Source organism: Periophthalmus magnuspinnatus, chromosome 10 (assembly GCF_009829125.3).
Source record: "Periophthalmus magnuspinnatus isolate fPerMag1 chromosome 10, fPerMag1.2.pri, whole genome shotgun sequence".
In the NCBI taxonomy this organism is placed as follows: Eukaryota; Metazoa; Chordata; class Actinopteri; order Gobiiformes; family Gobiidae; genus Periophthalmus; species Periophthalmus magnuspinnatus.
This window is the reverse complement of record NC_047135.1, coordinates 16,187,698-16,200,460: the sequence shown is the minus strand read 5'-3', so window position 1 is coordinate 16,200,460 and position 12,763 is coordinate 16,187,698. Positions and strand designations below refer to the sequence as shown.

Sequence of the window (12,763 nt, the reverse complement as noted above, 5' to 3'; positions counted from 1 at the left end):
ACTGTCACACCTCAGGAGAGAGAAACTGAAGAAAAAACAGGACCAAAGAATGAATGCATGGAAATAGGTTTTATACTTTACTGTGGATTACGGTCAGGTTTGTGGAGACACGTGTTTTTCGGTCCAAAGTAAAAAATAAAAAAAACCCTTTTATTTTAGCTGGCTAAAAACTTACTGTGGCTTTAATTAATTTGTTAAAGTTTAAATGTACTGATCATCCAACATACTTGAAAGGATCGTTTATTTTGGAGGAAGTGAATCAGAGGTCTTATTGTGAAAGCATACGCACATCCACACACAGCTCTTATTCTGTAAGGACGAAGCTCTTATTGTGAAAAGACGACAGGACACAGTGGCATTCTCATGTACACTCATTTAATGTGGATACTGCGACCACAGATGACTGCATTAATATAGATTAATATACTTTATATATATAATATGTATATGTTTATAATAGTGTGGAGTGAAAAAGGGACACGGTCAGATTAGTCCAAAAAGAGCCCAAGTCCAGGGTCTGTGCTGGCCAGCGGGGGCAGCAGAGGGCAGTGTGTGCGTGGAATGATACGAGCTGTAAACATTAAGACGATTTTAAACTGACCCCGCCACGAGAAAAAAAAATCCACCGTCAGGCCTCAGAGCTGTGTGCAAAACTAACTTTAGTGTTATCGTTAGAGCGCCCCCTGCCTTGCACGCGAGCAAAAATCTGAACCCCAAACAAGAGGAAGACCTTCAAAATGGCCACCTTTACAAGTCTAAATTTTTACTTTTATAGAAGACACATACGACTTTAGATCCTTAAACCTTTGCCTGGATCTTAGTTTGGTCCCTCCTGCTTCCTGGACCCCGTTTAGACCCCGCTTGGACCAGGTCCGGACCAGGTCCGGATCAGGCCTGGCCAAGGCTCAGACCAAGGACTCAGCTCTGTTGGCAGCGACAGCACGTAAACATGTTGTGAGCCCTAAACCTCATGTGACAACAACAACGTGGCATTAAATATTCACATCAGCTCACCAAACTGCAGCCTTTACAGATAGTCATATATATCTCCAAAATATTAAAAATATATAAAAATACCGAAGTAATTGTAAAAAATGAGCAAAACATTGAATTCCATATGAAAACCATGCAGAAAGATTCCCCGGTAGAGTTTGAGTTGAGATCGTAAAGTCGGGAAGTGGTGGTCCTCCGGAAGCCGATCCTTTTTGGTCGTTTGGAATCAAAGGAAACGTCCAACGAAACCAAGATGGCCATCAACATAACCCCAAATATGGCTCTGATACATAGAAAAGCCGGGAAGAACAGTGACTATGGCGGTATGAGAGGCCATGGGAGCGCTGAGCAGGCCAGGGGATATTCGGTTACACAGAGGTCTGGACCAGGTCTGGACCAGGTCTGGACCAGGTCTGGACCAGGTCTGGACCAGGTCTGGACCAGGTCTGGACCAGGTCTGGACCAGGTCTGGACCAGGTGAAAACCAAGACTAAACCTGGTCTATACCAGGAATAAACCTAGTCTAAACTAGGGCTAAAGCAGAGATAACTTCTGGTTTAGTCCTGATTTAACTAGGGCTAAACCAGAACTAAAGACAAGTCCAGACCTCTGTCGAGCCAGATGTTGTCCCAGGTCTAAACCAAAAGTCCCAACCCCAGACTGGCAGCGTGGGCGTGGCCTCCGTAAATGGGCTCCTCTGATTGGTGGACAGATGGTGACGCGGCGGCAGAGGGGCACAGTGACTGAGGGGTTAATTTGGCTCTGCCACGGTCGCCATGGGAACCCCAACTCTGCGCCAAAACTCATGTGAAGAAAAAACTGTTTATTCTGAAAAACAACCATAGCGCTGCTTCAATGAGATTTAAAAACTACGTCACCACAACAAGTGAAACTTGACGCCCAAATGTCCTGGCTGCTAAACAAAGAAATAATAAAACTATTGAAGTGAGTAAAAATGTAAACAGCCATTATATCTGGCACAAAAGGAGTGAAATGTTTTTGGTCAAAAGATGAAAATTTGGGTCTAAATTTTGGTTTGAGCAAAAGTAAAAGGGAGCGCTGCTTTATACATTTTTTTCAGAATAAATGAGACTTTTCGTCCGAGTTTGGCAGAGTCAAACAACATTAAACGCAAATAAACTCGTACAAAAATCAGGTTCAAAATCATGACGACGTTCAGAGGCGCACTCACTTCCTGTTCGCTTGACTCAAAACGCTAAACTCTGCTCTGATTGGTCCAAAGGTTACTCATGATTAGCTCAACAAAAACCGAAATAAAAGTCAAATGTTATTCTTACAAACTAGAAAATGGTGGATAATGTGGTCTTTGTGACAGTGAATTTCCTTCATTTGCACAGAACAGTCGTCAGTCTTTGAAAGGTTCAGTCTCATTCTGGTTTTGGTAAGGCCGGTTTAAACATTTTTTTTAAATTTCAGATGTAAACAGGAAGCACAGACAGGAAGTGGAGTGGCTGAAGCAGGAAGTGAGCACGTCTCTGAGAAAACAGCACAGTTTCATTCCGTATAGTTCTCATGCGACTCGACACGAATGAACACAACATGCAGCGTACTAAGATTGTTCAGGTCTGGGCCCCGTCAAGACTGGATTCTGAAGGTCCAAGGTCTGGACCGGGACCCTAGACCAGGATCAAGGTCTGGGTCTAGACCAGTATCAGGGACTGGACCTAGGACCCTAGTCTGGACTGGAGAGCCCTTTGCGGACGTGGACTTGCACACACAGGTTTTGGGGTTTGAGAATCGCAGTAAACATTCTTTTTTTGGACATGCAGCGACGACATTCAGAGCTGCAATGGAAACAAGCACAAATCGCATTTACACAAACGCACCCGACGCTGGCGCACCACAACGCTTCCAACAATGCTCCCAACTATGCTCGTAGCAATGCTTGCAACAACGCTCCAAGAAGAAACAATCACCAAAACTATTCCCAAAAAAACAACAACAGTCGTTTGGGAGCCATTTCAGATGGAGAGTCCAGAATCTGAGCCTGGTCTAAACCTGCAACCTTTCAAATGAACCTGTCGACATTTGTAACTATTGTCTAACTATTAGAACTAAGCAGAATATGCCAAAAAGATTAACATTTTAAATAAAACATGGGCAAACCTTAAAATCAGTTTCCTGGAAATTTGGAAGTCATGTCTTCACTGAGGCCCCCTTTTGGCACATTTTATCCACACAATCCAGGACTACACCAGGTCTAAACCCTGACTAAACTAGGTCTTCACCAGGTCTCCACCAGGTCTAAACCAGGATTACACCAGGATTATACCAGTTCTCCATCTGAAAACCTTGCTTGTTGCGTTTGGTGCGGGCTTGCGTCATTGTATTTCTATAATTATTCATAAAGTCTGAAGCAACTGTACATGAGAAAAAACAACCTCTTTGTTTCTGAGACAAACTTCTGCAGCAAAAATTTAACCAAAAATCATAAGCCATTAGGAATATGAACAGAAGTAAAAAATAAGAGATTAATCATAGAATATACACAGATGGAAGAGAACACAGGGTCCAAATGAGACCAGGAGAAATGTGCAAAACGCTTTACCAAAACTCTGAGTCCAAACTCGGGTCTGAAAATGTGTTAACAGCTAGTGTTGAACAAAAACATGTGGTTTAAAAATAGAATATAAAATGTTAAAGTATTGCCCCTTCTTTAAAATAGGATTAAAATTTGCTGGTGCTGTTTAAAATGTAAAGACTGATATGTGTTAACTAAATGGCTTTCGTCGTCTCTTTTGTAGTTTTAAATTTGATTAAAACAAACTGAGAAAACGTTAAACTCTGAAGGATTTGGTCATGCGACACTGGAAGTCTGAGATGTTCTTCAGAGCTAAGTCCAGTTCAGGGCTGAGTTTTGGGAAAAGCGTTTTGTTCTGCTCCTGTCGTGGTCCATGGTCCAAAGGTTCTGAAGGTTCTGATGTAGTTCGGTGGTTCCGGTCCGGCTCCTCTGTCTGGTCTTCGGTCTGGATCTGGAGGGTCCTGGTTCGGTTCTTGGTCCTGGAGGAGTTTTATTGGTTGAGGAAGAGGTCCAATGTTTAGCCCCAGTTCAATCTGGTAGTCTAAGGTCTGGTCTGGAAGTCTTTGGTGATCTGGTATCTGTTCTGGTATCTGCTGCGAGTCCGTAGTCTAGTCTAGTCTGGTCTGGTCTCTGATCCTGTAGTTGGGTCTAGTCTCATCTCTGCTCCTCAGCTGCTCTCTGGTCCAGTCTCGGGGCAGGCCTGGATCTCCTCTCCGCTCTCCTCGATCACAGATGGGACCCTGGACTCCTCCTCGGACATTGGGACAAACTCTGGGTGGGACATGAAGGAGTGGATGGAGCTCCGGGACTCGGGACTCTCCAGACCGGCATAGAGCGAAGACCGAAACGCGTTCACCACCTTAATCTGGAACAACAAGGAAGAGTGAGTCGTACTGGTCTGGACCTGGTCTGGACCTGGTCTGGACCTGGTCTGGACCTGGTCTGGACCTGGTCTGGACCTGGTCTGGACCAGGATCCTGCTAAGTAGATTTGATTTGATTTGGTTCAGACCTTAGTTTTTTTTGTTTTAAGAAAAATTAAACCAAAGACAAACAGGATTTACATCTGAAACAAAATATATTACATAATAATAAAACCTAAAAACAAAATGATTGAAGATGAAACAAAAATACAAGAAAAAATGAGTCACAAAAACAAACAACACCAGGATGAAAACATTAAAAAAATATACATTTATCATTTTTAAATATTTATATTCGTACCATTTATTAACTGTGCTCTGGCGCCATCGTGTGGAGGGCTTTTGAATGTGCAGCTCTTTCAGACATTATAACCAAAACCTCCACTCTCCACACAATTAGATCATTATAAAATGAACTCAAAGAAAATATTTGCATGGACAGTTTAACCCTTTGAGGAGACACACATTTGAGAGTGCTTGTGTGAAGAGGATTAACTCTAAACGCTGTTATCTGTTCCACAACAGGAGGAAAAGGAGAGAGAGAAGGAAGGAAACAAGTGAACAAGCGAGAGACAGAGCTAGAGAGCGAGAGAGCGCGAGAGAGAGAGCGAGAGCGAGAGAGCGAGAGAGCGAGAGAGCGAGAGAGAGGTGACAAGGGAACAAGAATAGGAGAGAAGTGAAGGATGTAAAGTAGGACAGGGTATTAATCCATGGAGCAGTTATCAGAGCAAGCAGCCCAAGGCTCCAATCCACTACAGTGAGAGAGGACGCACCCAGGACGCACCCAGGACGCACCCAGGACGCACCCAGGACGCACCCAGGACGCACCCAGGACGCACCCAGGACGCACCCAGGACGCACCCAGGACGCACCCAGGACGCACCCAGGACGCACCCAGGACAGGACTAAAACCAGGACTAAAACCAGGACTAAAACCAGGACTAAAACCAGGACTGGACCCAGGACTGGACCCAGGACTGGACCCAGGACTGGACCCAGGACTGGACCCAGGACTGGACCCAGGACTGGACCCAGGAACAAAACTGGACAAAGAGGACTGTACTAGGATCATGTGCTACAATGCAGGGTGGCCATTTTGGAGAGGTCAAAAGTGCACAACTCAAACGAACTCATTAAGCCCATATTAAATGTTAATGTCTTTGTGGTTTAACCTTACGAGTACTGGACCAGGTCTGGTCAGTATGTGGACTCTTCTCCATCCTTCCTTCCATCATGTATTTCTTAAACCTGATTTGGCCTACCCAAGACCTACACTCTGTTGTTGAAATTATCATCATTTATCATTATCACAAACAGATTCTACGTCCATTGTGTCCGAGAGCACTCACTTCCTGCAGCCGAGGGGGCGGCAGCATTGGACAGAGAGTGGGAGGAGCTAACACCTAGATGAGAGGAGCCTACAGCCAGGTGGGAGGAGCCCAGGTGCGAGGGGCTGGTGAGCGTTTTGGCGGCGGAGTCGTTGTGTTGGCTGACCACAGAAGGCTGCCGGCGAAGAGCTCCAGGGACAGCTGCCTGCCCAGTCTGAAAGGTGTAGACCACATCCATCTGAGGGGGAGGGGGCAGGGGATGAGGAAATGAAGTGAGAAGACGAAAAGAGAGGAGATGAGGAGGCAGGAGTCGAGGAGGGAGAAGATGAAGTCAGGAGATGAAGAGGGAGGAGACGAGATGAGGAGATGAGGACGGAAGAGGCAAGGAGACAGGAGACGAGGTGGCAAGGAGGAAGGAAATGAGGAGGGAAAAGAGATGAGGAGGGAGCAGAGGAAACGAGGAGGGTGGAGATGAAATGAGGATGGAGGAGATGAGTAGAGGAGGGAAGGCAAAAAGAGAAAAAAGGATGAAGAAAGGAGATGAGAATGCAGCAATGAAACATGAATTAAGGAAAAATAAAATATCGGATAAAAGATGTTGGATGAATAAACGAAAGGGCGATGAACCATTGGATGAATGTGAAAGGGGTCAAAGGTCAAATGAAATGAACAGGGAGAGGAGAGAGGAAGAGAAGCACAGGGTTATTTAGCGTTAATCTGATTTATAAGTATGAAAAACAGAAAGCTGAAACAGAGTTAGTTTAAAGTTAAAGTGTCAAAGATCAAAGGGATGGACTGGGTTTCCCATGATGCCTCTGTCCACGTGAAGACGGCCATTGTGATCCAGGAGAAAACGTCATGTTCTTCACAAATACATTTATGTCCCAAAGAAAAGTACCTGAGTATAACTAGTTTGTCACATAAATCTGTAATGTGACTGAAATCAGCTATGACCTGCTCCACAGAAACATCCCTGGAGTTTTGTTTCATTCATACATTTCAGTCCATCTCCCTCTCCACAACTCTCAACACCTGGTGACATCATCAGGTGGTGCTCCTCAGGGTTTTTTAAATCAGACATATTCTGCAAATTTTACTATTCAGAGCTTTTAACGATGTTATAGTAGTTTCCTTCTTATGTACCCTCTGAAATTGTATTTGGAGTGCTTGGTCCATGTTTAACCAATATTTAACATCTTATTTTCAAGACACCATTTTCCGATCAACTCCCGTTTTCACCACCATTGGTACACGTCCACCATGATGTACTTACTTCATTCTCCAATTGTATTTTCTTAATTGGAAAAGGATTCGCAAACTAAAGTCTGGTGGATTCTGTCACTTCTGAATTTTAACCCCGCAGTTTGAGTTTGTGCTTTTTGCCTTTTGTCTCTGGCTGCTCCCCGTCTCTTGTTTAATGAGGTTGCACTGGACTGTGAAATTAACTCACACTTTTAAACCACAGTTTTTATTACTCAAATATTATCTTTATCCACTAGGGTCTTTAGGTCTGCAGAGCCTAGTCCTGTCTTTTCCTGATCCAAGCCTGGTCCAGTCCTGGTCTTGGTCCAGTCCTGTTCCCTGATATTTGCATATGTTGTGGACATTGTTTGAACCATTTTGTCCTGTGTGGCATCCACTATGGAGAGACCCCTGGCTTATGAAGTCAGAGGTCATCAGGACTAAATCTGGATCAGAGCCACAATAAGGACTTCCTGAAGACCGAGGATTAGACCAGACTAAAACCAGACTATGACCGGACTGAGGCCAGATGAAGCCCAGATTACACAGGGTTAACCAGTGGATTAATACAGTGCATATGTGAACAGAGGAGCACCACCTCATGATGTCATCAGGTGGAACAGCATGTGGCTCTACAGAGACAGATGCCAGATGTTTGAGATAAGGCTCAAACTTTAACACAACATGGACCTTTAAATACAGAAGAACTTTGAGCAGATGCATATAAGAGTTTGGACAGAAAATATCAAATGGACAGGAAAACCACTTCTCTGAGCAGAACTATCATTGTGTTCTTGAGCAAGACACCCACATTGCCTAGTATGTATGTGGTGTGTGCGTGTTGTTGGTGGGAAGGGCTGATGGATCAGATTGCCATCCTCACTTCTGGCAATCTGCCCCCAGGGCAGCTGTAGCTGCAATAGTGTCTTATCACCGAGTGTCGAGTAAGTGAAGAATGTAAAGTGCCTTTGAGTCTTGAAGGTGCTATATAAACTCTGTGCATTATTGTTTTGTTACCTGTGTCTAAAGGCAGTTCTGCCCCCTCCTCAGTGTACTTGTGATTTGGCAATGGTTTGGTTCCCGTTGTCTTACCTGAGTCTGTATGCGGTTGAGGCCTCTGAACCACAGGATCTGGCCCCTCCTCAGCTCCATCTCCGCATGGTCGATTTCGTCGGCTCCCTCTGTTAGCTCCTCCTCTGGGATCTCCTCCTTTGTGATGCCGTGTCCTGCCTCCTTCAGGAACTTCAGGTGATGAGTCGGGATCGAGGTCACCAGCTATTGAAGAACACGGGATACATGGTCACTCCCACTGTGTCAGATGTCCTCTCATTTTTCTATATCTCTGTGTTAGTGCACTCCCTTCCTCCCGTGACCCTGTGTGTCAAATGCCCTCCCATCAGAGTTATGATTGGAGGCTGTTATACATCTGATCCATAAATATTTATTAAACTGAAACACACCCAAGGGCAAAACGTCCCCGGTCCAGTCCCCATTTTACCTATCTCCTCAGCCTTATAAGGTTCAATGGAGCATTCTCTCTGGGAGCTCCATGCTACATTCAGGTCCCCAGAGCCTAGTAAATCTGTGCGCCGCTTTCATCTGCAGCTCAAGTCTCCACAGCAGTAACCAGGAAACCCATAGTAACTAGGAGGGGGCAGGATCTCCCTGTTTGACCAGCCCACTCCTCACACGCACAGCTGTGTTTAAATCTACTAATGTTATACCAGGACCTGAGCCCTGATGGTCAGCTATGTGCTGCTCTGAGTGAGTGACACCCACAGGGAAGTAGGGTGAAGTCTTTTACCCGTTTAGATGATTAATCAGATGATGGAGTCCATCAAAATGTGTATTAGTAAACCAAAATTTGTGCAGGTAATTATTTTATTTTGATTTTAGGGATTATATAAGACAACAGTAGCCACAGCAAAGTATGTAGTGAGTTAGCTGAAGATTTGGGAGCGAATCGTGAATCATGACTGCATTTTGCAAAATCCCAGTTTCCTGTTTTTTGGAGTAAATATTTTTAGTATGATGTAGTCTTATGAGTGCAGTTTGGGTCAAAAGAAAAAAATAAAATAAATAAATATATATATATATATATATACACACACACACACACACACACACACACACACACACACACACACATTTTTTCCTGCATGTGTATTTATTCTGTTTGATATTCCTGACCTGTCCCCAGAGTAGCTCTCCCACGCCGATGAAGACGCACCACAGCCATTGGTCGATGGTCAGAGCCGTGCAGGAGAACGGCTTCCCTCCGAACTGCACGATGATGATCTGAAACAGAAGATCGGGGTTAAGACCGGGGCTTCGACCTGGAGCTTCGACCCGGAGCTTCCAGTTCTTTGTCTAGAGCTGGTCTGGTCTTGACCTGGTCCAATCCTAGCCGCCGCTCTGGTTCTGACCACTTCGGTAAGATTAGTCAAAATCAAACTGAAATCACATCATGAATGGACACATTTAGCAAATCACAAAAGCAGAAAAACAAAGGGAGATGCCCTCCCTGTGTCTCAGTGGAGTCTTATTGTGCATAAAAACTGCCAACCCTGTAGTTTAGACCTCTACAAACATGATGTAAAATGTGGTTCTTGTATTAGTTCGGATATCAGTCTTTTCGTCAAATCTTCTGGACATGTTTAAACTGTGAACTTTGAACAGATTCCTATTATTAAATTACAAATCTAATCGCAAAGCTTGTCAGGTCCAGTACCAATCCAGTCCTGCTTTATTCCTCTTCCAGTCCTCACCTGCAGGGCAAAGGTCCCCAGCACCACGGAGCAGAAGATGGGGTTCCTGTAGACACCTTCGAACACGTTCCTCTCTCCGTGGATCTTTCTAGCATTGATCTCGTTGAAAAGTTGCATCATCACAAAGACGTTGAAGACGATGGTGTAGTGTTCAGACGGCGGAGAGTGAAGCGGCGCATTACGGCCCGAGTCAATGTCGAAGAACTTCTCTCCTGAAAACAGACGAGAGAACAGAAACACAACTCCATTTGACACTAAGGGATAGACTTGATACTTATTTACAACATTATGTGGTAGCACTTTCTTTTATGTGGTCTTATATCTACAATCCCTCAGTGGTCCAGGTAGGTTCCATAGTGGTCCATGGGAGTATACTAATCCATGTGTTCTTATATTTTCTTCTGATATAGCTCAAGATCATTCTAAAGCCATTCATGAAAGGTTCATTTCTGTCCTGTGAATGGGACTTTAGTATGGATACCTGCTCAAATGATTTACCGTAAATTTCGGACTACAGAGCGCACCTTGATATAAGCCGCACCAGCTAAATTTGAAGAGAAAATCAATTTTGTACATATATAAGCCGCACCTGAATAAAAGCCGCAGGTTTTCATATTGTAACATGAGATATTTACACAGAAAGACGGTGCACCGACACGCTTTTTTTTAAACTGTGCCTGAAAATTGGCACCAACACGACAACAACACGGGATGAACACATCTGCAGGTTTAGAAAATAAAGCTGCACCAACACGGAAAATCTGCTTTTATTTCCTCTGAAAACTTTTGTCGTCTTTTTACATTGACCAAGTTGGATTCATTGATGTCGAGCTTACGTGCAGTGGCTCTATTTCAGGGGTCGGCAACTCGCGGCTCCGGAGCCGTATGCGCCTCTTTCAGCCTCATACTGCGGCTCTGCGTGGCTTGGGAACTAACAGACACAGCTCACAGTCCTGCGTAAAGAGCCCTGATTTTCAGACGTTGTGCGCACAGGGGTCAGGAGCAACTTTGGCCCGTCCCTAATGACACACTAATAAGCTCGTCCGTAGATGTATCATGAAAATCCTGCTGGAAATCGCCACAGAAATCTATTTGATGTAGTAGCAAGTATATTATCTGCTCTTGTCTCCGCGGTGACGTATCACGTATAACACATCAGACACGACGCATTAAAGTAGAGCCACAAGCGAGTGAAAATGAGCCAAAACAAAAGTCTTTGGAGATCTTTTTAACAAAGGGGAAAAGGACAACTGAGGAGCCAGAAGAGGAGACTACGACCTCCAAGAAAAAGAAAGATAAATTTAACAGACAATGCCTACTTAAAATCTGGGTTTGTCGCTACAGGTGACTCTCACGCACAGAGTCCGCTCTGCGTAACATACGGGAAAAGCAAATAAGGCAATGAAACCTTCAAAACTGCTTTGGCACATGGAGAATAAGCACCTGGGATTAAACGATACGCTACGAGTTTTTTTGTTGTTGTTTTTTTAAAGAAACTGCGGAGTAGAGTAGACATAATCACATAATCAGCGCGATGCATGATGCAGCGGTTTGGTGAGTTGTATTTTTTTATGCACTTAAGTTGTTTTTGCCATATTTATCTGCCACGTGTAGAAGGCTTGTCCGTGAAAGTAAAACCTACATTATTCCGTTACATTATTGTTATTATACAGTGTTATCTTCATTTTAGATGTCAAAAAGTATTTGCGGCTCCCAGTGTTTTATTTTATGTGGAAAGTGGGTCCAAATGGCTCTTTGCGTGTTAAAGGCCGACCCCTGCTCTGTTTCCTTTCTGTTTCTTTATCTTAAAAACTGCATCATATCCATTTCATGATGCGCAAAATGATCGTTCAAAATCAAAACTAGTGAATTCTTCAGAGCAGAATCTTTCCCCACGTCTGTCTCACTTTTACGTTTACAGCTAGAGAGCGCCCCCCAGGGTCCGTTATCCAGTAAAATTCCATATATAAGCCGCACTGCTGTAAAAGCCGCAGGGTTCAAAGCGTGGAAAAAAAGTAGCGGCTTATAATCCGAAATTTACGGTATCTAGTTTCCATACTAGTGTTAGTATTGATTAACATTAGATTTTTTATACTTTTGAGAACACTAACTGGGTCAAAGCTTTTCCCCAAAACACATTCAACATTTCATATTTCCTGTGGGTTTTTAATCTGACTAAAGACAGAATCTGATAAAGATGCAAGTTATCAGTGAACTACAGAACCACCTCCAGCAAAGACTTCAAAACCAACGAAGCTTGTGAGTGATTATCCTGTCTCATCCTCTCAGTAAGGAGGTTGAGGGTTAGACTCTTCCTTCTGTGGAGGGTGTGGTGCGCTGCTCACCAGCAAATAGCAGAGTGAAGATGATGACGAGTTGGTAGACTGCGTGGCCGAGTATGTTCTTCATCATGGTTCTGGAGATGAGAGGTTTGTCGCGTCCGTATGGTTTCCGTAGCAACAGCGACTCTGTGGGTGGCTCTGTGGCTAATGCTAACGAGGCTAACGTGTCCATGATCAGGTTCACCCACAGCATCTGCACGGCCTTCAGAGGAGAGTCCTAAAGAGAGGAACACAGACCAATATAAGCCTGAATCTAACCATCTAAACATTTCACGGCCTTCAGAGGAGAGACGTAAAAGAGAACACAGACCATCATGAATATAATCACAGAAACATCTGTGCTGGCGAGCATCTGCACAGCCTTCAGAGAATAGTCCCAAGACACAAACCTACATGAGCGTGCAGCTCTGTAATCACATGTGTTCATGTTCTATCAGCTATCACATGTGGATATCTCCAGCATCATGGATCATCTGACCAGAGAAATGCACCAGAGATGAGACATAGTTGTGCATTTTTGTCATAGATTGTATAAAGATGTGCACTAAGTGAGTGTGACATCACCCACAGCGTTTGCTAGCCTTGATTGGCTTCATTTGGTTGCGACCAGTTATAGCAGCTAATCT

The 12,763-nt window shown here is 44.2% G+C and overlaps 1 protein-coding gene across 1 annotated transcript in view; it reads right to left on the bottom strand.

The window, feature by feature from the left end:
- Window positions 1–358: 358 nt before the first annotated feature.
- The window catches only part of LOC117377624 (plasma membrane calcium-transporting ATPase 1-like), a 52,004-nt gene continuing 39,599 nt past the window's right edge, over window positions 359–12,763 (bottom strand). Inside the window, exons 17-21 of the mRNA XM_033974083.2 lie at window positions 12,141–12,354; window positions 9,796–10,007; window positions 9,218–9,325; window positions 8,120–8,302; window positions 359–4,400 (exon numbers count right to left, since the gene is read on the bottom strand). Of these exons, the coding sequence (XP_033829974.1) occupies window positions 4,203–4,400; window positions 8,120–8,302; window positions 9,218–9,325; window positions 9,796–10,007; window positions 12,141–12,354 (915 nt within the window). The 3' untranslated portion in view covers window positions 359–4,202. The remainder of the gene's footprint in view (window positions 4,401–8,119; window positions 8,303–9,217; window positions 9,326–9,795; window positions 10,008–12,140; window positions 12,355–12,763) is intronic.